At 37.0% G+C, this 25,102-nt stretch overlaps 1 protein-coding gene across 3 annotated transcripts in view; it reads right to left on the reverse strand.

Moving 5' to 3' along the window:
* Positions 1-1,067: 1,067 nt before the first annotated feature.
* The window catches only part of SPRY3 (sprouty RTK signaling antagonist 3), a 169,471-nt gene continuing 145,436 nt past the window's right edge, over positions 1,068-25,102 (reverse strand). For 2 of the 3 annotated variants that reach the window (XM_066249538.1, XM_066249539.1), the window contains exon 2: positions 1,068-7,239. In XM_066249538.1, coding sequence (XP_066105635.1) covers positions 6,270-7,136 — 867 coding nt within the window. In that variant the 5' untranslated portion in view covers positions 7,137-7,239 and the 3' untranslated portion in view covers positions 1,068-6,269. Of the gene's footprint in view, positions 7,240-12,693; positions 13,065-25,102 lie in introns of those variants that run through there. The other variant, XM_066249537.1, reaches the window with a different exon arrangement.

Consider the following 25,102-nt stretch of genomic DNA (forward strand, 5'->3'; position numbering starts at 1 on the left):
AGGTGTAAGGTGGTATCTCATAATAGTTTTGGACATAAATAAAAGTGAAGTGGTTACCGGGGTGGGGTGGGGAAAGGGGGATTTGGGAGAGGGTGTTGAGGGGAAAGGTATAAAGAGAAACAAATATGAGGTGATGGAAAATGATTTGACTTTGGGCAATGGGTATACAACATAGTCAACAGTTCAAACGCTATAGAAATGTTTACCTGAAACCTATGTACTCTTATTGATCAACGTCACTCTGTTAAGTTTAATTTTCTAAATAAAATAACAAATAATTTGAATTAAATGACTTTTATGATAAAAAAAGAATTTTGGCTACGTTCACAATTAATAAAATCTCTAGTGGATTACTTACAAAATTTTTGATCTGAGAAACTAGGAGTTTAGAATTGGCATTAAAAGCTGTAGGTATAGCTGCAAAAGTCACATTTAAGGAGAAAAAGATCAAGAGCTTGGTTTGAACATGTTATGTTTGAAGTCCTTACTAGATATTAGAGTACGGATGTGAAATAAGCAGTTGGATATATGAGTGGGGAGTACAAGGGAACAGTCCAGGCTGGAGATATAATTTTGAGTCATCATGTAAATGATAACCAAAGAACAGATTCCAAGGACCAATCCATAGGATATTTGAAGATGAAAAGTTGAGAGAGATGAAAGGATTCAGCAAAGAATACAGAAAAGGAGTAGATAGTGAAGTAGGAGGAAAACCAGAAGAGTTTGTTATCTTGGAAGCCAAGTGGTAAAAGTGATTTTAGGAGTACAGAATGAGCAACTGTGTCAAATGTTGCTTATAGGTCAGATACAATGAGAACTGAGAAGTAATCAATAGACTCACTAAAATAGGGGTCATTGAAGAACATTTTGGGTAGATTGTTTGAAGTGATAGCATGATTTCATTATTCACCTTGAATTTTTTTTTCAGAATTCCTTTATGCTTATTTTTTCTTATATTAAAAAGCAAGAATTGAACCAGTGGAATATATTCAGTGATTTTTTTAATCTGACCATAGATATGACACCATATCAATACTTTTTTATCAACTAGATGCTTTGATTTCATGTAAGAATGGGGTACAGGGAATTATTATGTATAAAAATAGAAGATAGTATAACTCTTAAGCTGTGGCTATGTGATATCATCATAATTAGTGGCTGAAATATAAAAAATCCAGTCAATCAACAGAATGTTTTATTTTCATGTCACAAAATAGCTTGTTTAATCAATTTTTCCTGAATTTATTAATTTTACCAATTTTTCTGTTGTTATGCTGATGGAGCCTAAATGAACATATGTGAATTCATGTACATGCATTGGTTTAGACATAATTTTTTAAGAATTCAGTAAGGTAAATTTTCTTTTTATACTAAGAAGATGGCTATTTTGAAACTTTGTTTCCTCTAGTTGAGCTAGGCCTTCATTTTCATGTGAAAAGAAGCCCTTCAAAGCACATCAGAGAATACATAGATTCAGGAAGGCAAACTTAGTACATTTCTGAGCACCACAAAAGCCTTGTGTACTCTAAAGATGATAAGGTATCTCTAATTCACTTTTAATGAATGTGAGTAAAGATGTAAAGGGAAAGCACCTGCCTAGTATGCCACTTTAAGTTCATATGTCTCTCTATATCTACACACTTGCCTTGCCTTGCTGTCTGTAATGGAGCCACAATGCTATACCATTGCTGCTGAGGCAGGAGATGCCAAGGTACATACATGCTTGGGCACCCACACATGCACTACTCAGAAGTACAAGGGAAATAATATTTGACATGGAAGGTGCTTGACGAATGAAATGGGAGATATGAGATAAATTCTTACCTCTTCTTCCTTCCTCTTTCAGATGGGCTGTGTGGAAGTGCAGTAGGCTTGTCATAAGAGATTGAGAAATTAGCTTATCAAAAAACAGATTCTGGCCAACACAGTGATACACTTCTTTGTTTGCTCTCTTTTCTTTCCTATTTTACTACTCTTTTCCCTTACTCCTACTTGCCTGGATATTGCACAAAAGCTTTTGCTTCAAACTTTATTTTCTAAGAAACTCAAAGACAACTGGAAATTAGGAAGCCTGAAATTAATTCATAACTCCACCAAAACCCAGAACTGTGTGATTTTGGACAGGTTAATGTTGATGTTGAAGGTGATGTTCTTTAATGGTCTTTCTGGCTCTGAAATAATGCCTAGGTAAAACATTGTCAGTGTAAGGGATGTGAAGGGAAAAGGTAAGGTATTATACTGACTGATGGTCATCAGCGAATTGCTTACATTTGAACCAGAAGAATGCACTCAATATAATCAGTAAATTTGAATGTTAATTGCTCAAAACAATTTCAAACTCAAAAATAGTTTTAGTTCTACTTTCTACAGAAAAACACCATTAAGTGTCCTGGGTCAAAAAAAAAAGTTTAAATAAACTCTTACCTTCTCTGGCACAAGCAAAAATCCTTCTCTACGAGTTCTACAACATAAGATGTCTGAGAAATGGCAACTGACTGCAAGCATATTTTCAAAGGGAGTAGTGAAGAATTTTGCAATATCACCATCTCAGGAAACAAGATAGCTAATATATGATGTTTGTAACTATTGCTTCACTCTTAACAGGAGCACATTTGTTTCAACTCTTAGGCTGCAGATAAACTGGTGATAGAGAAAAAAAAACTATTAACCATTTGAGGCTTGTCATACCAGAAGGGTTTACATTATGCTCCAGACTTCTACACTTGACTTTGGAGCACAGACTCAGGAGTCAGATAGCGTATGTTCAAATCTTAGCTCCACCATTTACAAGCTTTGATACCTTTGGTAAGTCACTTAGTCTCTCTGTGCTCCAGTTTTCTCATCTATAAAATGGCAATCTTAATAGTATCTACATTATAGAATTATTGTGAGCATTAAATTAGCTAATATAGGTAATGAGCTTAAAATCATGCTTAGCATATAGTAAGCACTATATAAGTGATCATTCTATTTATTATTATAACTATTGTGATGAGGGAAGATGGGCTGAAAAAACTCTTGGCTAAACCTATATGAAATGTATCAAGGGACCAATATGTAGAAAGCAGTAGAGTTAGGGGGTAACAGACAGATGATTTAACTGCAAAAAAAAATGCTAAATAGGAAACTTCCTCTAAATATTCTTGTTTATAAAGTACATGACACAAAATAGAAAAATAATGAAAACAGAGCCTCTCTGCAAGATTTAGAATTCTTTTGTATATATTTTAAATATACATGTGCAATACATTAAAATATATAGAGATGTGTGAGTATGTATATTTACACATACACACACATATATATACACATATATGTGTGTATATGTATAAATATGTGTGTGTGTATATATATATATATATAACAGAAGGGATACATATGCACACTCACTCACACATCTGTGCACGTACCCCAAGACCCATCTATACATAAACCAGATGCAGTCCATATCAGGCCAACTTGGACACAAGTGAAAACCTTGACTCAGCAGCAGATTGCAGATTGCAACTACATTTGAGTAACCCTTCAGTTTCTTCTACCAAATGTAAGGCCATTTAGAAATACACTGAGAAGAGTCTTCTGGGTATATGGCAGAGCCCAGAGCCCCTCTGGCAGTTCACAATTTGCCTGAGTAAGGACTGCAGGATTGAGTTATCAAGGAGCTATCAAGGAGGAGAGATTTGTGTTATTTTGGGCCCTGAAACTAATAAGCAAACATCATAAAATGACTTTAGCTCCAGGAAAAATGCACTAGTGTCATAGAATCCTTATATATCTCAGCTCTAAGCAAATTTCAGGCAGAAGCAGAGAGAAGTGTGTGTTGCTACTCATCACCGTCTAGCTTGACCCAGAGAACTGGGCACAGCTTTTCGGGGTATATAAATTCAAAGTTCAATCAGGCAGATTTATAAGATTTTTTAAAATTACTTAAAATTAAGGGTTTGAAAGCAACATAAGAGGTTACAGGTATTGGTTTGGGTTTATAAATGTTCTAAGAAGCCAAACCTTATATATGGCACCATTTGCAGCAATATCATTAACATTATTAATAACCATTATAACATTTATATATACAAAAATAGAGCAAAGCAATTCTAGAAAGGGTGGTGAAAGTGAAGATGTGGGGCTGTACACAGCCCAAATGTCAGTACACTTCAGGAAGATTCAGAACCAACAAAGACTGCACATATTTCCATAGTATACATCCAACAAAGGGACATGGATGTTCTCTTCTTTTTCTTCCTCTTGTGTATGACTATACATTTCTCCCCACCTCTCCACCCTGCAATATACATCCATGCACACTTTAAAAGAGATGATATATAAAGTTAGAGTCTGGAAGTCTGCAACTAAATTAGAGCACCTTCACTTCAAGCAAGTGCCCTCAATCTCTGAATTCCGTAGTGAATGTTGGATTCAACAAGAGGGAAACTGTATCTAATTCTTCTGTCTTTTTGCAGCAGTCTTTGGGAGCCTGTTATCATCACTGCAGCCTTTTCCTATTGAAGGGTATTCACAGCACAGGCTCTCAGTATTTTTTTAAAAAAGAAGTGAGTTCTCTGTGTTATACATCATTCATCTCAGTTTTCCACTGTTGCTGAAATTTAGGTTCTCGGGCAATTGCCACTGCAGACAAAGCTAGAAGCAAGCATAGTGTGTGCAGCAAAAGGTAGGTGCAATGGCGAAGATACAGCTTGTTTAGGGCTTTCTTACATTTTTCTTTTCCACACGAGCTTCTACAAGGTGACAGAATCAAAGATGATGTCCACTGAGGGCAGCCTCAACACCTGATGGTGAATTAGCTACCCATCGTGCACTGCATAAAGATCACCACACTAACTTGGCATGGTTTCTGAAAATTGAATGAGAATGGCTTTCTGTCATTGTTTAAAAAGTTCTAAGAGGAAAGTCCCATGACTTAATGTGGTATAGGGTACAGAATACTGAAGTAGGAGTCAGAAGTCTTGTATTCCAGTCCCAACTCTGCTGTTAACTCCGTGTGTGACCTTGAGCAAATCCTTTCTTATCAATAGGTCTTAATTTTCCCATCTGTAAAATTAGGGCATTAAACTAGATTAGCAGTTAAGATTCCTTCCAGCTCTAGAGTTTTATGACTTTTTATGTCCATTATTAAGGCCTGAGCCATGCAGTCTCAGGACGATTAGCTTCTAAGAGAGAACAAACCTCTTTAACATCCTTTGCTTTGATCATTAGCTATAAAGCACGTCTGCCTTTGGCACTTGGGTCAGACATACAAAGTTATGAGCATCCTGACTTACTATCCTACGCAGCATGCTAGTGGAATCTGTCAGTATTATAAGTCCCTTATTGGGAAGGGGAGTAGAACTCCAACTAATTAAACCTGGAAATATAAGATAATTTTGTTTCATATGCTCACAAACAGGTAAGTGTGGTTATGAGTGCACACACATGTCAAGATATAGACTATTGCTAGTAATCAGTTCATTACAGTAATCCATTTCCCTTAATAAAAATTAGTAAATAGTATAGCATAGCAAAGTTTGGTGTCAAAGGAAACACCTATGAAAAAAACAGCACTTTTGGACATGTTAGGGAGAAAAAGAGGGATGGTAGAGAGAAATAATGATAGATCAAACAAGATAGAAATGCAGGCAGAGAAAGGATTAATCCAATAGAGATGGAGGGAAGTAGTAGAAAGGAAAGGAGAGAGAAAGAAAAGTAGAGTGGGTGACAATGAAGGGAGAAGGAGTACAGAACAGAGTAATAAAAGAAGAGGAGAGAGGAGAAAAAGAGGACTAAAGAAGAGAAGGGCACTCAACAGGGAGAAGGGGTCAAATTCCCTGGAATATTGAATGTTTTCCACATAGGCCTGTGAAAACCATCTGAGAAGAAAGCTTCCAAAGGCACTGTGGAAAGCAGAGTGACGCTCAGAGCCTGCATCGAGAGGCAACACATTGGGGAGCCCCTAAACCTCCACGTTGCTGGCTCTGTCAGTCCTCAGTGTTCAAATTTCATGCTTATATATCACCTGAATTTTCCATAACAGCCATAAGGGCTGAGATGGTGGGGTGCAAAACGGTTGAAGAAGAGAGAGCTAGATATTGTGAGAAAGAACAAGGCATCCTGCACCAGGATGTACTTGACCATTCCCCTGACACTGCAGGAACAAAACTGGTGAGGCCCTAACTTTGGCTACTTTACTCCTCCTTCCCCTCTTCGAAGATGAGGCTTTTGCTTTACTGTTGGGGGCTAGAAGGAGAAAGCTCGGAATCCATTTTGTGGAAAGGTCATACAGACTTTCCCTGGGCCTTGTGGAAGGGTGCGCTACCAGAAGAGATTTTTCTGCACACAGTGTTGGTGTGCCTCTTACAGCGGCAGCCTGGTCGCCTGAGGTTATCATAGCTCTGCTGGCACAGATGGAGGCATCCACGAGTAGGCAGGTAGCAGCACAAGCAAGGTAAAAAGAGGGAGATGAGGCTCATGGCTGCCCAGCGGACAAAACAAGAACTAGGCCCACAGGAGCAAGGCTCATCAGCGCAGTTGTCTTCATCATCAGTGGAGCAGTGGTAGAAGAGGCCCTTAACACAGCAGAGACAAGTGCCATAATCGAGGAGGCTCTCAGCAGAGCAAAGGCAACGCTGGTTGCACAGCCAGCAGGAGGGGAGAGGGCGAGATGCTGTGCAGAGGACACATTTGCAACGCCCACACTCCTCACAGATGAAGAGGTGCTCACTGGAGTGCACTGCAGATTGCTCAGCTTCTCCCTTCAGAACACCATCAGCTTTTGGGTGGGCCCCTGTTCCAGGCTGGGTTCGGATGATGGACTGGCCTGAAGGTGAGGGCGTAATGCTGGCCAAGAGCCTTTGATCAGAGGCAGTGGTGCTATGGGACATTGAGCTGGCAATGCTAGCTTGGCTCAGATGCTGAGGCAAGGGCTGCAATTGATGGCACTGGCTTAGACTGCGGGGGAGAGCAGTAGGCATGGTAGCCAAGGACCAATCAGACTTGTGGGTTTGCACAATAAGGGAAGGGCTGGAGATTGCCTGTTTACAGGGGGCTGGAGGCCTTTCCACATAATCATTGCTAGCATGAGTAGAACGCAGCTGTTCAATCGGCAGAATTTGTTGGAAATCATCTGTCACTGCAGCATCCATTTTGCCTTGATTCTTGAGTTCTGAGTGGCTTTGGGTCAGGGTGGCACTTATGGTGATAAACAGCCCTTGCAGTCACGTGGACCTTAGGGAACATCAGAAAATCCTAGGAGAGAAGGAATGAAAACAATTAATGAGAACACACAAGCATGAGTACTTTGCAAAGAACTTACAAAGCTCAGGCCCTATCACTACCATTACCCTCAATCATTTTATAGTAGATTTCATGTTACACATTTATTCTGTAATTGACCTCACCTACCTCTTTACAGGCAAATCTGGTCATCCCATCCAGACTGTAAAGCACTTCAGGAGCAAAGATTAAATCATTGATTTCTTATGTTTCCTATCATATGACTAAAGTCACAGGAGAAGCTAGCTCATTCAGATGTTTGCTAACATAGAAATCTAGGCCTTGAGCATAAAAATTCTAATAAAAAAGACCCTAATTTCAAACATAAAGGCCACTTCCTGAAACAATGCTGATGAAAAAGAGAAAGCCTCAAGCCTTGTATGAGTAGTTGCTCATTTATATAGATTCTCCTTTCAACTGAAATTTGAATTAAGCATAAACAGGTAAGAAAGGACATTGCTTGATTCAATGTATATAAGCAAGCAAGCAAGATTCAGTAATGGCAGAGATGTGACTGAGACACAGGAGGCAGAGATTAAGCTATCTGTAAAATAATAGGAAAATGGGCTTCCCAAATTCTCCTTACCTTATAGCCTGATTTAACTTAGTGAAAGGTAATTCTTTCTAAATTACAGTGTGGCTTCAAAACCATTTTTTTATATCTATAATTGGAAGTAGCACTAGAGCTGAAAACTATATAAATGAGCTTTGAATTATTTTATATATCATCTATAATTGTATCTACAATTGTACCCTAAGTCAAGAATTTTATTGATGGGATTTACTAGGCAGAATCTACCTGGAGTATTTTTCTCTATCTTTACTTTACACAATACAATAAACTGGCTTTCTTAAAAAGCAGCAATGTTCTTATACCAGATTTAAGCTGAGAAAGCATTGTACCACAATCAAAAAGGGTCGATGCTTATTCCTTGAAGGATTTAGTTAAGCCTATATTGACAATGGAGACTATGAGGAAAATATTGTTCACATAATAGATTATTGTATTGTACCACCTGGAAGACTGAATAGCCAAAAAGGTGTATATAAGAAACCTAAACACAAATCCAAGAGTCATTCTGGAGGCATTAGGACCTAAGAAACAACAGCATGAATAAAGTACATATTTGGAATTCATTGGATTTCAAGCTGTCTCAAAATAGATTGATTACTCACACTACTGTATGAGATGGAAAGCTTGAATGAGTAATATAAATGAACAAGTGAGAGAAGATAGTGCTTGATTAGGTTTTCATAAGCAAGCAAACATGACAATGAAATGTACCCTAAGTTCAGTAACAGGAAAAATAAAAATGCAGTTCATAAAGGACTCAGTGGCTAATAATATGACCAGACTCAATACCTTTTGAAGCTATATCTCCATGCAAACCTGGGTAATTGAATTTACATCTGTTATTTTTTTTTAAAGAAGACAATTTGATGTAAAATAACTTTTCTGGTACATAATACCAAAGAACCAGCCTGACTATAATTTCACTTTTTAGCTAGTTGTTTTGGTGTTATTTAACACAGCACAAGGCATGCAAATAAACACCACAGAGAGTCTAAGATTCAAATGCTTATATAACTTTTGTTAAATCATTTGTTTTGTTTGGTCCATAGGTTCATTATCTATATATGTAATTATAAGGATGGACTAGGTGATTTTGAAGGACTGTGCCCTATTGTTGTTTATGATTTTATAGCTACAAAATTTGACAAAAGAATTCTCTTCATCTATACCTTCTACATCTTCAATCCATGAGGGTAAATGGAGCAACATGCTTTTGTCTATTTGTGCATTCAAAAACAAGATGTCTTTTTTACTTACTTAGGTTCTCAGTCTCCTGAAGCATCCTGCCTTTACCCTTGCTATATCTTTATTAAGATTCACAATCTCAGCAGTAGAAAAAAAGAGGTAGTTTTCATTTGAACACCCAAATAAAGACACATTGTTTAGCTGACTTGCACGGCATGTGGATGTAGGAGCTTCAGATTGAGAAGAGTCTTTTGACAAACTTATAAGAAATGGATTTATTCCCCTTTGATTAGATAAAGAATGTGTGGGAACCTTCAAGTCCTTTACACTGTAAGAACAACATACATACTGGATACATTAGACTCACTGCTTCCCAAAAGAAGCTAGATTCAAAACATATTGGAAATTCCAAGAATCAATGACTCAAAGAAAGGCACACAAGGTCTCAAAACTACAGGAAATATCACACAGGATTCCAGGGATGTCACTAGGTATCTCAGGGACATGCTCAGAAAGTTGAAAGCTAAGCTTGGAGGAGTTTAGGTTATAATAGAAATAACTCAGAATCATGTTCAAAAGGGATTCTATCTCGGCAGATGAAGGGCATATGATGTTTAGGTTGAGAAGGTGTATTTGGATATTGATTAGATTGCTGCAAGACTTAGATTAGATTGTTGAGATGCTTGGTTGGATGATTAAAGGAAGCTTTGGGCATCGGTCTGGGATAATGAGGTACTACTGTCATGATTACAGGTAAGGGGACTGATAGGATGAACTCAGAAGGTTTCTTCCTGACCTATAAAATCTTTTATTAGAGTGGACTGTGAAAGATCTGCAATACGGTGAGCAGTAGGACCTGGGTAAAATCAGGGTGTTGAGTAGGATAAAACAGGATTGGATGACAATAAATTGTTTGCCATTCTGGAGGTGCTGAATCCGATCTGGCTAACACGATGAACTGAAATAGATGCTGTAAGGGAAGGTAAGAGGGGGAGAAAAAGTTGAGAAATGAATAAGTAAGAGACCGTTGCAGTACATAGATTAGATGAAAAACTACTACTATGTGCATGTTTATGATTTAGAAATCCACCCATTAAAGGGCCATTTATTGTGAGCAGCAACTGTTAGAAAACTGTGCTGTTGGTCAATTTTATATTCTATTAAATGAAAGACAGAATATACATATCACATATTATTAAATAGGAGCCAAGATGATTAAAAGTTCTGGCTGCATGTTGATGGGATCTAGTGATTTCTGTCACGTAGTACCTTTGCAGTAATGAATGATGCATTGTAAACCCACTCCCATCTCAGTTCCTCTGGCCAGGTGCTCATAGCTTTCTCAACAGTTTTTCTGTAGCCCTGAAAATTGCTATGTTCAACCTAAACAGAAATTTCTTATGTCAATTTAGGGACTAGAAAGTTAACTCCATTCAATAAATACTGTTTGTTAATGAAAGAAAAAATGTAATTTTCTTCCTGGAACCTAAAATTTTTCATTTTGAGACTAACGTGGAAAAATTTTCCTATCTAAAGCCTTTCTATGCTAATATCTTAAGACAGTTCCGACTTCTATTATAAATCCTTTCTGATACAATATGACTCAATCTCGATTTCAAAGAAGAGGGGGGAAGAGAAGGAGGAAAGCTTGGCTTCTGTTTTCTCCCACTCCCATGGGTTCAATGTTGTTTTTTAGCTTACTGTGTAATGGCTCTAGGGTATGTTGCTTTTTTCTGTGCTCTGCTGTTACATACACTCCTCGGAATAACTGAAAGCAAACATAGGGGGAATTTCTGCTATGGCTTTATATGTTTTCTTAGTTCTACTGTTCCAAAGCCTGCTCTCTAAAAATCCCTCTCTGTGCAAAAGCATTTGCATCTCTATCACAGCACTCCCCCCTTACAAATACCAAGTTGTATATAGTTTACATTACTAACCTCTCAGCCACTGACTGGGCCTCCCTCCTACCGCATACATCTTGCTGGAGCTGCCAGGTTCTCACCACATTTAACTCTTAACTTGTCACTTTGCTACCTTAGTCCTATTCATTACTTTAATAGTTTCATTAAGAACTACAATTTATTTTGAACCAGGGAGTCTTGCAGTTTTAAGACCTTCCATTTTTAAAGATCTAGGTGTTTTAGTGATGAGCAATACAAGAAAAAATGGTAATAAAAATGAACTCACACACTTCTAGTCCTAAAGAAAATGATAGTTGTTCATTTAAGAGGTAGGAATCACTTTCTGAACCCTAAATCATTTTATGGGGGACAAGAAACTTAAGTTTTAGACTTAACTCTAGCTCTACTTTGCTGAGTGACTACATGCAAGTGACTTTTTTTTGTTCCAGGCCTCAGTTTCTTCATCTGTAAAACAAGGAAGATATGAAAGGAAAGTTTTAAAAGCTCCTTCTTGTTCTGATGCTCTACACGTTCTATGTGGAGTTTTTAGGTTGCATTTCTTTGTCTCAAAGATCTTTTGTGAAGAATTAGTCTTTTTTCCTTTAAATTCTTTACTTTCTTACTACTCAGCTCCTCAATTCTGAATAAAATGCCTCCAAATCCAAGTCACTCCGATCACTATCTAGATTGGTTCACAGCTAGACAGACCAAAAAAACAGAACACGCAAAGAAAACCAAAATGTGTTTATAAAGTCTTAGTAAATGTTTATTTAGAGGTATGGGAGGAAAGACTAATACTTTCTTATGGATAAACTACTAGCCTGTACCTTATTTGTATGTATGTATGTATGCTGCTAACTTGTTGGGAACTTGATTTAACACCTGGTATATCTAAGTTCATGTGATAGCCCATTATGTTACAGTGAAGTTTTAATGTACCCAGAAAGGCAACTGTAGTTTGCATTTCAAAATAGATTTTCTGTATAAGGGTTCAAGGTCTGTTTTCTGTTCATCCAACTTGGTTTGTAGCATGCAGAGGTGAGTGAATTATAATTAGAAGAATGGAAAGCACTGTAAATCACTGACCTAGGACCTATCAAATGCTTATTGGCTAACTAGACATGCTCACAGGTTCTCACTTTTGGCAAAATTTCCATATGCCACATAGAGACATGTGCACATACACCCAGGCATGGATCCAGAGATTTCTAAATCATTGCTCTGACTAAATGTAAGTAGGGGGTTATGCCGTGTCAGCTTGCGCCATTTCTACCCAGGGCAAGGTGATGTGATGAAATCTGAACGATGCACAGCCCAGACTTGTGAGCCAATAGCTGACTAGCCCCATGCTGACAGGATACCCGCTGGGCAGCCAGACTGGCCTCAGCATGAGCTCTCCCTACATCCTCAGTTTGCGTGGTTAGGCTGCGCTATAAGGGGCTTAGGCAATCACCAAAATGCATTGAAAGGTCAACATACTAGAAATTAAATTGACATTTGGCTATAAAGGGTCATGTTGAAGTTCCATTTCGGTTTATAAATACCCAATAAGAATAGTTTTCTGCAAAAGCTGATTTATTTAAATCTTATTTAAATGGTTTTCATTTCATTTTACCCACGCGCTTGCGTTTGTGCGCGTGCACACGCGCGCGCACACACACACACGAACACACACACACACACACACACAGACGATGGCAGGAATGAATGGCAATTTGTGCATAGAAAGAATTTTGAGGTCCTTAAGAGCTAATCTATATGGCTTACCTTGAGGAAAGGATCTATCCATGCTGTGAAAAGCAGGAGAATTAATGTCCCATCTGGCTCAAAGGACCTCTTCTCCTGAGTCTTTAGGTTTATCCACCTCTTTTCAGAAAGTCTTGAATGAAAACCGGCAGTGGAGCCAGAAACAGAGATAGTTCTGTCCTGGTCTTTCTGACACAGCAGAGAAAACGGAAAGGGAAAAAACAACAACAAAAACAAAACAAAACAAAACAAAAAAAAACGGTGTTTTGCAGGAGGAGAGTCAGACCTATAGTGGCAGATACTTTGTATAGATTTTCCTTGCCGATCTAAATCTTGATGCACGTATTCCCCAAAGAAAGCTCAGCAGGGTAAGTTGTTCGCCTCCTCCTCCTCTCCTTTCTCCTCCTTCTCCTATTTCTCCTCCCCCTCCTCCTCCGCCTCTTTCTCCTCCCCTTTCTCCCCCTCCTCCTCTTTCTTTTTCCCCTCCTCCTCCAGCGTTTTCCTTCGCCTCCACTCCCCTCCCCCTTCCCTCCTCCCCTTCCTCCTCCTTTACCTCCTCCCCCTCCTCTTTTGCCTCCGCCTCCACCTCGGACTCCATCTCCTCCAATCTGACAGATGAACCAAAGCAGCAGAAACTGCAGTTGTAGACACAGGGTATCTCAAGAGAGTAATAGATACCGATAGTGTGTGATTATTTATATAGCTCAGGGTGTGTTGGTATATAATCTGCAGAGAACGGAGGGAGGGAGATGAGATTGCAGTGTGTTCAGCTTAGCTAGCTAGCTAGCTGTTTTGTGAATGTAAATGATTTCTGGAGGTCTTGTGAATGGGTTATAGGGGAGGATGGGAGGGAAGGGATTTATTGCTGCTTGCTATAATTTCTCTCTCCTTTTCTCTGCGCTGTTTGTTTTCCCGGAGCTGTAGCTCTTAATGCTTGCCTAAGTGGCGTCATCCAGTTGAAATTGAATCGACCCACTAAAACTCCCCATAGGAATCTCTGTATCCGGTCCCTGGATAATGACTGAAACAGAATTTAAAGGGTAATGGAGGTGGAGTGGAGAGTAACAATTTTATGGAGGCCTTATTTAAATATTTCTGCCAACCACAGTCCTACCAAGCCACTCAGTCCTTGTTGAGTGATTGCAGCTTCAACCAGATGGAGGCAAAGCTTCTCCTTTGTTTAAGGGTTTCTCCCACCACTTTTCTACATCATTCCCATTTTTTCAGCATTAATAATGATTATCCATCCATCATCCATTGGGAAACCATTTCCAACCTACTACTTTCTCTTTCTGCCTTTAGTATGTCATATATTCAACAGATATTTATGAGTGCTTTCCTTTGTGCTAGGTGGTGTGGATTCAATAAAAAATGACACAATTCTGGCTTCTAGGGAGCTTCCTTGGGACCACCAGGCTTCTGAAAATAAAGTAGCTTTGGGCATTTTCTCTTAAATCAAAGGACAATGTTTTCTGTAAATTATCTTCAGTTCACTATTTAATGCAATAGGAAGGGGTCTTCTTTTTGGTCATCCAGACAGAAGCTCTTGGATGAAAACAAGCCTCATATTTAAAATAAAAAAGATCTAATTTCAAGTCCTGTTTCAATGGACAAGTAACAGGAGCTTGACCATCAACATTCTTAGGATGCTTTGGTTATCCCATCGATAAAATTGAGAAGGTAAATGGTGACTGTTAAGAGTAAAACAAACCTGTGAGTCAGGAAACTCAGATTCTTAATCTTACTCTAATTCCTTGTGTGACCTTTGCAATTTACTTTACCTCTAGTGCCTCAATCTCTACATTTACATGAAGTAGTCTGATTAGTTAATTGCTAAGATACCTTCTTGCTCTGATATTCTATTTACACCCACCCTTTCAGGAGGGTAAAAGAAAACATGAGATTCAAAACATGAATCCTGTGTGAGTCTGCATGCACATGTGGGTATGTGTGTCAAAGTTGTTCCAAACTGTTCTTTTGACATGTATGTGTGTGTATAATGTATATATACATTATATATGTAATTTTTAAACACATTCAGGTTTCTTCCAATCAGAATTTCTAGAGTCAAAAGATTTTCCTTTGTAAATTCTTTTCTTTTTTCATTTATGAGCTATCTGACTTTGGGCAATTCAATTCATCTTTTTGAACCTGTTTTTTCATCTTTAAAATGGAAATACATACATCATAGGATTGTTATATTTTCTGTAGGTTGAATAAAGTCTTGTATTTAAAAGGTATATCATGTGTCAGGAATATAGTAAGTGCTCAATGAATAGTAGATGTGAATATTAAGAAATTTTTCTCATCTGAATGTAGCTCCTAGGAGAGACAAGAGATGATTTCAGTTTGAAACCCTATTATTTTTTAAAGTCCAGATTTAAATTTGAATAGATATACGCCAAATATACTTTCCTTAAATGTGGTTTATTTTCACACTTTGTTTCTTTGTTCAAAAACTTATTTCTAATTTCTAGAGCATTAAGTATAAATTACTTAGCTTGTCAATCAAATTATTCTACAACTCTATATATTCCACTTCTCTCCTCTTAAGAGGTTGGATGTTTCAATAAATACCTGTACTGGTTTTGATCTAGAGTTGGGCACCTGTGGATGTGGAGAGCAGACTGTATGCATTGTTCTATTTCATTTTATATATGGGACTTGATCATCCATGGATTTTTGTATCTGCAGGGGTTCCAGGAAACAAGCCCTCTGTGGATACTGAAGAAAACTTAAGTTTTGGAGGAATCAAAAGTTATATGTGGAGTTTTGACTGCACAGGGGGTCTGTGCATTGTTTAAAGGTCAGCTGTATAATATATATTATTAATTAATAAATAATCAATAAATGAATCCTTGTTCTCAATGAGCTCATAATTTAGTAAGGAAGGTAAAAAATAGAAAAATGCAATAAAGGCACAGAAATATAATAAAGGATAAAGAAATGTAATAAAGAATTAAGGGAGCAAGGAAGAAATATACCTAATTCAGTACTGAGGGGGTTATAAAATGTTTCTTAGAAAAGGCGATTTTGAAATAAAAATGTGAAGGATGAGAGAATATTACATCCAGAGTGAATAACATGTGCAAAAGCCAAAAGATAACATACAGCATGACAGGATGAACTTCAAAAAGAACCATCACCGAATCTTCCAAACTCAGTATAATGCCTGGCACAGTAATGATTCTCAGGAAGTATTTGATAGATAAAAGAATGAATAAAAACTATTGCAAGCAAAGATAACAGAATGAACAAAAATATAAAGATGTGAAAACAATATGGTTTATAAATCATTTTAAGAGGGTACCCTACACTCAAAGCCTTAGCTAGTTAGGAGAAGAAATTTTCTCTCAAAGGCACAACCCACATGTTTTATTCATATTCCTGGAATGTACTAAGCTTATTTAGGTTTTCTTAAATTGTAGCAAGTAGAAATAGATTATACATGATAAACCAACTTTGCATGATAGTCTAATTTGGTGTCTAAAATAATCGTTATCAGAATCTTCATCCACAAAATGAATCAAATATCAAATTATCTCAGCCTATAATCATAACCAATTCCCTCTCTTTTTTTATAACCAATTCCCTCTTACTTTGCCCTCATAAAACATGAATTTTGCACAAATTCTGAAAATATTTCTTTGTTCTCTTTTTCCCAGAATAGAGCCCAAATCTATTTTAGAGTCTGTAAGTTTCTATATGCAACCAGTTCTATATGTACTCTACTGAACTCAAGAGGAGCTCTTTAGAAATGCCAGATGAAAATCTGACCTGTGGGCATTCTGACTCAGCAGTGGTGATGCCAGAGGAAATAAGCAATGTCAAGGAAATACAGTTTCTTAACCAAGAAGCCTATAGGGGTGGTGATAATTGCTTTCTTTTCCAAAGAAGCTGGAAAAGAGATATAGAAGCAATATCATCAATCATAAGAGGATGTTATGGAAAAGTCAGAGAGAAAAAGAATAATCTGGAGAGTATAGAATTGTAAGATGGAGGGACAATGTGGACTATGGAGAGAAAGTTGGACTAAGAGTAAGGAAATGCAAATTCCAGGATCCTGAACTGCCGTGTGGGTTTAAAAAGTCATTTCTCAAATCTAGGCCCTGTTTTCTCATCTGTAACATAATATGTGTCAATGTAATTCAGTAAAACAAATGTATACTGAGTACCTACTTAATGTCAGGCAATGTACGATGTGTAGAAAGGCACAGAGATGAATATGACACAATATGCCATATAGTAGGTGCTCAATATATACTGACTGAATGAATAAATGAGTGGTCTTACCTTCTCATTGCCCACAGTCTGGTAATAAATATACATCTAAATGCATAAATTGCAATACAATCTGTCACTAAATCAGAGATATGATTGTGGTTTCAGTCAAGATAGGAACAGTATGGATGAAGAAAAGTGGAGGATAGCTAGAATATAGAATAAATAAGACTTAATGACTTATTAGATGTGGGGTGTTAATTGTATTGTTTACTGAAATATGGAGGGAACATTTAAAACAATCTTTGAGGATATTGGGTTTGAGGTGTCCACGTAATACCTAAATGACAATCTAAGAAATATTATACATGGGTTTTGAGCTTAAAAGAGGATACAGATAAAGAACAAAAATATGGGCACCCATAAATTACAGATTTAAGTCATGTGAATGGATGAGACTGGCCAGAGAGAGTGTGTAGATTATTAGAGTGACAAAAACGTAAATGTCAAAACCCTGCAGAGCAGAGTATTTAAGGGATTAGCAGGAAAGAAGTCTATAAAACAGACTGAGAAGTGGTGACCAGAAAGGAGGAAGAAGAATCATAAGAATGTGATGCCTGGTAACTAAGGAAGTACAATATTTGAAGTTGAATGATCAACTATCAATTCCAACAGAGTGGTCAAGTGAGATGCATAAAGTATATAAAGTACTGGTTTAGCAATTTGGAGATTACTGGTATATTTGGTGGAGGTACATGTATCTTACAAGCTGTGGTTCTCAACCAGGATTGCACATCAGCGTTTATGGGGGAATTTATCAATCTGCATATTCTTAAGCCTTGCTTCCAGAGATTCTTCTTCAGGAGATATTGGGTAAGACCCAAGAATATTCATTTTCAAAGAGTTCCACATGGCCTTTGAATGTACCATGATTTCTTTTACCTCTAGACCCATTACAAACACTATTTTCCTTGCCTGGAGTAATGGCAACTCCCAAATCTATGTCTTTGGTCCAGACTTCCTAGGTAACTCTAGATTCAAATATCCAACAGCTGATCAGGCATTTCCACTCATCATCTTCGTTTATCTATTAAAGGTGATGTAGGCTAAAGAGTATTGCTATTTTATGTATGGTGGTTACAGAAAGTCTCTCACATTAGGTGACATTTGAGCTAAATCTAAAATAAAGTGAGAGCAAGCCATTCAGCTATATTGGGACAGCAACTCCCACATGGAGGGAAGAGTATATACAAATCCCTGAGGCCAGAATATGTTTGGCATGTTCTAGGAAGAGCAAGAAGATCAAGCATGCCTATAGGGGAAGGAGTGCAAGGAGACTGGTAAGGAATGAAACCAGAGAGGTAGCAGAGTGCTGGATCATGTGGTCTTGCAGACCATGTTAAGAATTATGCATTTTGAGAAGATAGTGTAGGTTTTTGTCTGGAGGAGTGATACAATATGACTAGTAAATTTAAAAAGATCACTGTGGCTGCCCTATGGAGTATATATTTGGGAGAGAGACTTAGGGTGGAATCAGGGAGAATAATTAGGAGGTTATTGTAACAATTCATATGAGAGAGGAGTAACAGCAGAAGTGATGAGAAGATAGAATTGGAAGTTAGAATTATGGAACTCTGGTTATATGTTCTTTCATCAAAATATTTGTAGTTTTTTCCCCTGCTTTTTTGTTCCATTTCAGTGAAAAGCATCACCTACATTTTCCCAACACAAAGTGTGTGTGTGTGTGTGTGTGTGTGTCTAAATGTCTGTCTTTTTTTTAGTGTATACTGACTTTGGTCTGTCTGCATGCCCTAAATTACACATGCATGCCATCTTCACAAAATGTACCTCTATGCCACTTATAGTGTGCTTCAAGTACATTTTTTATATGGCCTATCACACTTCCTACTGGGCCCCCATGTCCACATTCATGTACAAAAGTGTAACATGGAGGTGATAAATATTTTATTAAGCATCTGAGTATATGGTGTTTAGATTCTGGTATTTATTTAGCAAGACAATTCCTTACTTTACATATATACCAGCATGCCCTTCACTCTCTTCAGCAATGTAACTTTTATATTCACATTAATGAGAAGTTTTAAAACATAGCAATGAGGTAAAGAGAAAAGCAGGGCAAATGTTTGGGAATGACAGGAACTTGGAGGTCACTGATGTGTCCATGTTCTGCACTCCCCTACAAGGGAGGACAGCCTGCTACAGGTGACAACAGCACAGAGGATTACATTAGGTTCTGGGAGCAGTTTATTTTCAGAACTGACATCCTACCCAGTACTAAATATAGCCAATCTCTTCCTTTCAAAGAAGGATTTCTTTTCCGTTAAACTTCAATAAAGCTTTTAGCTCTGTATTACAGAGTCAGTCTCCCTCCCTCCCACCCCCTCCTTACCCTTCTTCACTACCTTTATGAAATTTATTATTTTTATATTCCTTCCCTCCAACCACCTACTTTTCTCTCTCTGGCCTCCTTAGTATCTTCTTCTAAATTTCTCCTCTTTCTGATTTTTCTCCTCTGATTTCTTGATGTCCTTTACTATTTCCTCTGGGCACTTTCCTCTTGATGTTCTCAATCTTTTAAAAGACAATCTCTTAGGAACCTCCTCCCCCAATAGGTAAAGAGAATACAGATGCCCTAAGACTAAAATGAGATATTTTATTTATCTATTTTTAAATCTTCCCAGGCTGAAGATGGTTACCTCTTCTTCATTATGTGCCATTTGACTGTCATGTAATATTAATGACATGTTAGCATTTATGAAGCTTTAACACTGTATTTTTAAGTACTTCATGCATATAACCCTAATAAAAATCCTCCAAATAAGGCACTAAAATCATCCCCATTTTAGGATGGGACAACTGGGGTCAAGAAATATAACTGTAAGTTACCTTAGGCCAAACAGCAAATATATGCCATAAATGGAATTTAAACTTAGGCAGTCTGACTTCAGAGATCACACCTTTAATTCCCATGCCATACTACTTCTCTATAGTAGCATTAGTGTCTATTGTATTCCTACTAGCAGGGAGCAGTTGCAGGGGAATGAAAATTGGGAAGGGTAACAGCATCTACAGTAGCTTTCAGTTGACTGAAAAGATTGTACTCTTGTTAACTTTGCTTTTACTAAAGAAAAACATGAAGGTGAAAGAATTCAGAGACACTAGGATAAACCATGAAAATAATCAAAAAGGGTTTTTGCTTTCACTTTGTACTTTATGCTTTGAATTATAATTCTGCATTTTAGGCACTGATATTCTCTTTATTCTCCAGTTAGACTGTGAGTTCATCAAGACCCAACAATTCCTACAGATTCTGTACCTATTATAGGGAGTGAGTGGTGGAGTGTTTATATTCATACAATGGATTACTACTTAACAATAAAAATGACTTGTTTTATTCCACTACTATTACCCAACAGTCCATGACTATTATTTGTAGAAAACTTCTTAAGCAACTTTTTTAAAAGACACACACACACATACACACACACAAACATACACACATGTTCAGCTAGATGGCATAATACAAATTCAATATACAAAGCAAAGTATATTTCTATACACTAGCTACTGTGTACTATCCAAAAATGAAATTAAGAAAACTACTTCATTTATAATGGCATTATAAAAATAAAATATTTAGGTTTAAATTTAACAAAAGTAGTGTAAGACTTGTACACTGAAAATAATAAAATGTTGTAAGAAATTAAAGGAGACTTAAATAACTAGAAAGACTTTCATATTCATATTCATGAATCAGAAGAGTGTCAGGACAATTCAATGGGGAAAGAATAGCCTTTCCAACAAATGATGCTAGCACAAATGGGTAGCTACAGGTAAAAGAATGAAATTGGACCTTTATTTCAAACCATATAGAAAATTAAAAAAAAATGGATCCTAAACCCAATGTATGAGCTAAAACTATAAAATTCTTGGAAAAAAGGATAGGAGTGAAACTATGTGAACCTGGAGTAGGCAAGAGCCTTCTTAATACAATAACAAAAACACACATAATAAAATAAAAAAATAGATAAATTATACTTTTTCAAAGTCAAAACCATTTTTCTGCCAAACATATCATCAAGAAAGTGAAAATACAACCAACAAAATGGAAGAAAATGTTCACAAGTCACATATCTGATAAAGAACTTGTATCCACAATGGACAGAGAAATCTTTCAACCCAATAACAGCTAAAATAAATAACTGAACTGAAAAATGGGCAAAGGATTTGAACAAACATTTATCCAAAGAAGACATACAAATGGCCAAAATATGCATGAAAAGATGCTCAATATCATTAGTTATCAAAAAATACAATTAGATACCACTTTATACCCATTAAGATAGCTAAAATCAAAACAACAAAATAGTGAATATTAAAAAGGATATGGGGAAACTGGAAGCCTCATATACTGCTGGCGAAATTGTAAAATGGTGCAACCACTTCGGAAAACAGTTAGAAAGTTCTTCAAAATGTTAAACCTGATGTGATCATTTGGCATTTCCATTCCAAAATGTATATCCAAAAGAATTGAAAATATATGTTCACACAAAACCCTATATACAAATACTTATAACAGGATTATTAAATAACCCAAATGTCTATCATCTTGATGACTAGATAAATAAAATTTTGTCTAGCCATACAATAAAATGTTACTCAGCCTTGAAAAGAATGAAGTACTGATTCATGCAACAACATAGATAAACCTTGAAACCATCACAATAAATTAAAGAATCCAATACAAAAGGCCACATATTGTATGTTTCCATTTATATTAAATGTCCAGAAGACAAAAATCCATAAAGACAGGAAGTAGGTTAATGAATCCAGGAACTGGGGAGAAGAGAAAATTGAGAGTGATTGCTAATGAGTACGTGGTTTCTTTCTGAAAATCCTGATGACAATATTCCGGTATTAGATAATTGTGATGGTTGCACAACTCTGTGAATAGAAGAAAAACTACTGAATTATTCACTTTAAAAGGGTGAGTTTTCCTATGTGTGAATTATATCTCAATAAAGAATACATTTAGAAATTCTTTAGTCCTCATGAAAATAGACTTCTGTCATGTGTCCCTTTTTACTTGGCCAGAAGTGCCTAAGTCTAATCTCTGACTGATGAATATTTAGAATGTTTTCAGGGTTGTTTTGTTTGTATTTTAAAAACAATGCTGCAATAGATATTTTAACAAATATTTTTGGATATTTGTACTAGTCTGTGGGATAAATTTCTAAAGTGAAAATCCTGAGACAAAGAATATATATATTTTAATTTCGCTTAATATTATCAAATGGTTCTCTGAAAAGCTTGCACCAATTTACACTGCACCAAGTATACTTTAGGAGAATGTTCATTTTCTCACATTCTTACTAAGTATATTATAAAATTTCTTGACCTTTTTCCATCTGAAAGTAGAAAATTATATCTTGGGTTTTTAAAAATATAAATGAGATTTAATATTTTTCATATAAATATTGGCTATTTATATCTCATTTTGAGAATTGTATTTTCATGTTCTTTGTCTATTTTTCAACTGAGTTGTGTTTTATTATGGGCCTGTAAGATATACATTTAAACATCAATATTAATATGTAGGCAAGTAGTACATTTACACAATGAAATATTACTCGGCCATGAAAAAAGGAGGGAATCTTACCTTTTGCTATGGTATGGATGGATCTGGAGAGTATTATGCTAGTGAAACAAGCCAGTCAGAGGGAGACAAGTACCATGTGATTTCACTTATATGTGGCATCTAATGAACAAAATAAACTAACAAACAAAATAAAAAGACTCATAGATACAGAGAATAGGTTGATAGCTATCAAAGGGGAGGAGGGTTGGAGGGATGGGTGAAAAAGGTGAAGGGATTAAGCAAAGGGAAAACAACCTCATAGACACAGACAACAGTATAGTGATTACTGGGGGAAAGTGGGGTGGAAGGAGGTAGAAGATGATAAAGTGGAGATAAATGGTAATACAAGGAGACTTGACTTGGGGTGGTGAACACATAATACCATGTACAGATTATGTATGACAGAACTGTACCCTTGAAACCTATATATATTTTATTAACCAATGTCACTCCAATAAATTCAATAAAAATTTTAAAACCATGAAGACAATTAGACCACTGGCATAAATATTAATTTTTTTATCACTTTGATATTGGTGTTACAACTTTATTTATAATATTTCATGCTTTACAAATGTTTTAAATTATTATGTAGTTAAACTGATCAATCTTTTACAACATGGGATTGACATTTAGGCTTTGTGCCATATCTCCTCATATTTTCCTCTAAACTTCTTTTTTTTAAATTAGTATTTATTTATTTTATTATTACAAAGCCTAGAGATTTTTTTTTTCATTTTTCCGAAGCTGGAAACGGGGAGGCAGTCAGACTCCCGCACGCGCCCGACCGGGATCCACCCGGCATGCCCACCAGGGGGTGATGTTCTGCCCATCTGGGGCGTCACTATGTTGCATCCAGAGCCATCCTAGCGCCTGAGGCAGAGGCCACAGAGCCATCCCCAGCGCCTGGGCCATCTTTGCTCCAATGGAGCCTCAGCTGCGGGAGGGGAAGAGAGAGACAGAGAGGAAGGAGAGAGGGAGGGTTGGAGAAGCAGATGGGCGCTTTTCCTGTGTCCCCTGGCCGGGAATCAAACTCAGGACTCCTGCACGCCAGGCTGACGCTCTACCGCTGAGCCAACCGGCCAGGGCCTAAACTTCTTATATTTTGATATTTTTATTTTTTAAATAAATCTTTGATCCATTAGAGTTTATTTTGGTGGATGGATGAGTTAGTAATTTAGCAGAGCTACTCCATAAGAATGTGTAGTTTATGCACTGTACAAAGATGCCTTGTAAAGGATATTTTCTTTGACTTCAAAACTTAAATTTTTGGCTCTGGCCAGGCAACTTAGTTGGTTAGAGCATTGTCTTGGTATACCAGGGTTGAGGGTTTAATGCCCAGTCAGGTCACATACAAGAATCAATCAATGAATGCATAAATCAGTGGAGCAACAAATCGATGTGTCTCTCCATCTCTCTCTAAAATCAATTAAAAATATTTTTAAAAATGAAGCTTAATTTTCTTTTACTAAGTTATATCTAGACATGTGTCATTCTTCCCGTTATTCCTGATTGAGATTTAGTGGGCTCTGTAAATCTGAATATACTTAAGTCATTCTTTAATTTAAGGAAATTTTAGTTCCTTATTTCTTTAACTTATTTCCCTTCTCCCTTACTCACGTTCTTTCTTTTCTTCTTTCTCTGTCTCTTTGTGTCTCCCTTCTCTTCCTTTCTTTTCCTTTCCTTTCTGAAGCTCTCATTAAACAGATACTAGGTTTCTCATAAAGATCCATATGTTTCTTAAGTTTTCTTAGCTTTTCTCTGTGTGTGTTTTTTATTATTTTTATTTATTTATTTTTGTGTGTGTGTCTGTTGAATCCTGGGAGAATCTCTGTATTCAGTCTGAAACTAAGTTCTTCTGGTTTCCACATATTGGTAGCCACCCCTTTAGTATTGGATTTTTTTTCGAGAGGCGGGGGGACAGACAGACAGGACAGGAAAGGAGAGATGATAAGCATCAACTCAAAGTTGTGGCACTTTAATTATTCACTGATTGCTTTCTCATACGTGCCTTGACTGGGGACTCTAGCTGAACCAGTAATCCCTTGCTCAAGCCAGCAACTTTGGGCTTCAATCGAGTGACCTTTGGGCTCAAGCCAGAAACTGTGGGGTCATGTCTATGATCCCATGCTCAAGCCAGAGACGCTGTGCTCAAGCTGGTGACCTCGGGGTTTCGAACTTGGGTCCTCAGCATCCCAGGTCAATGTTCTATCCATTGCACTACCACCAGGTCAGGCACAATTTTTTGCAATTATGTTTTTAATTGCTGAAATGTCTATGGTAGTCATTTGTCATATTTGTGTCTGACCATCATATGAACTGTCTTTCTATAGTTGGGAAATTCTTACATTATAATTTTTACTTCTCAAATGTTTAAGTCAAAACTCAAACACCTAGTCTATGCTGAAACTAAGATGTAGGAATATGACTTAGCTCTAACAATCAGATGCCCTAACGTAACACTTTGATTTGGATTTGAAAACATGCATAAAGTAATACTGTGTGGTTTTCATTTTGCTGGAATAGGTGGTAGTGAAGGAACTTGGCTTT

The sequence above is a fragment of the Saccopteryx bilineata genome, chromosome X (assembly GCF_036850765.1).
Source record: "Saccopteryx bilineata isolate mSacBil1 chromosome X, mSacBil1_pri_phased_curated, whole genome shotgun sequence".
NCBI lineage: Eukaryota > Metazoa > Chordata > Mammalia > Chiroptera > Emballonuridae > Saccopteryx > Saccopteryx bilineata.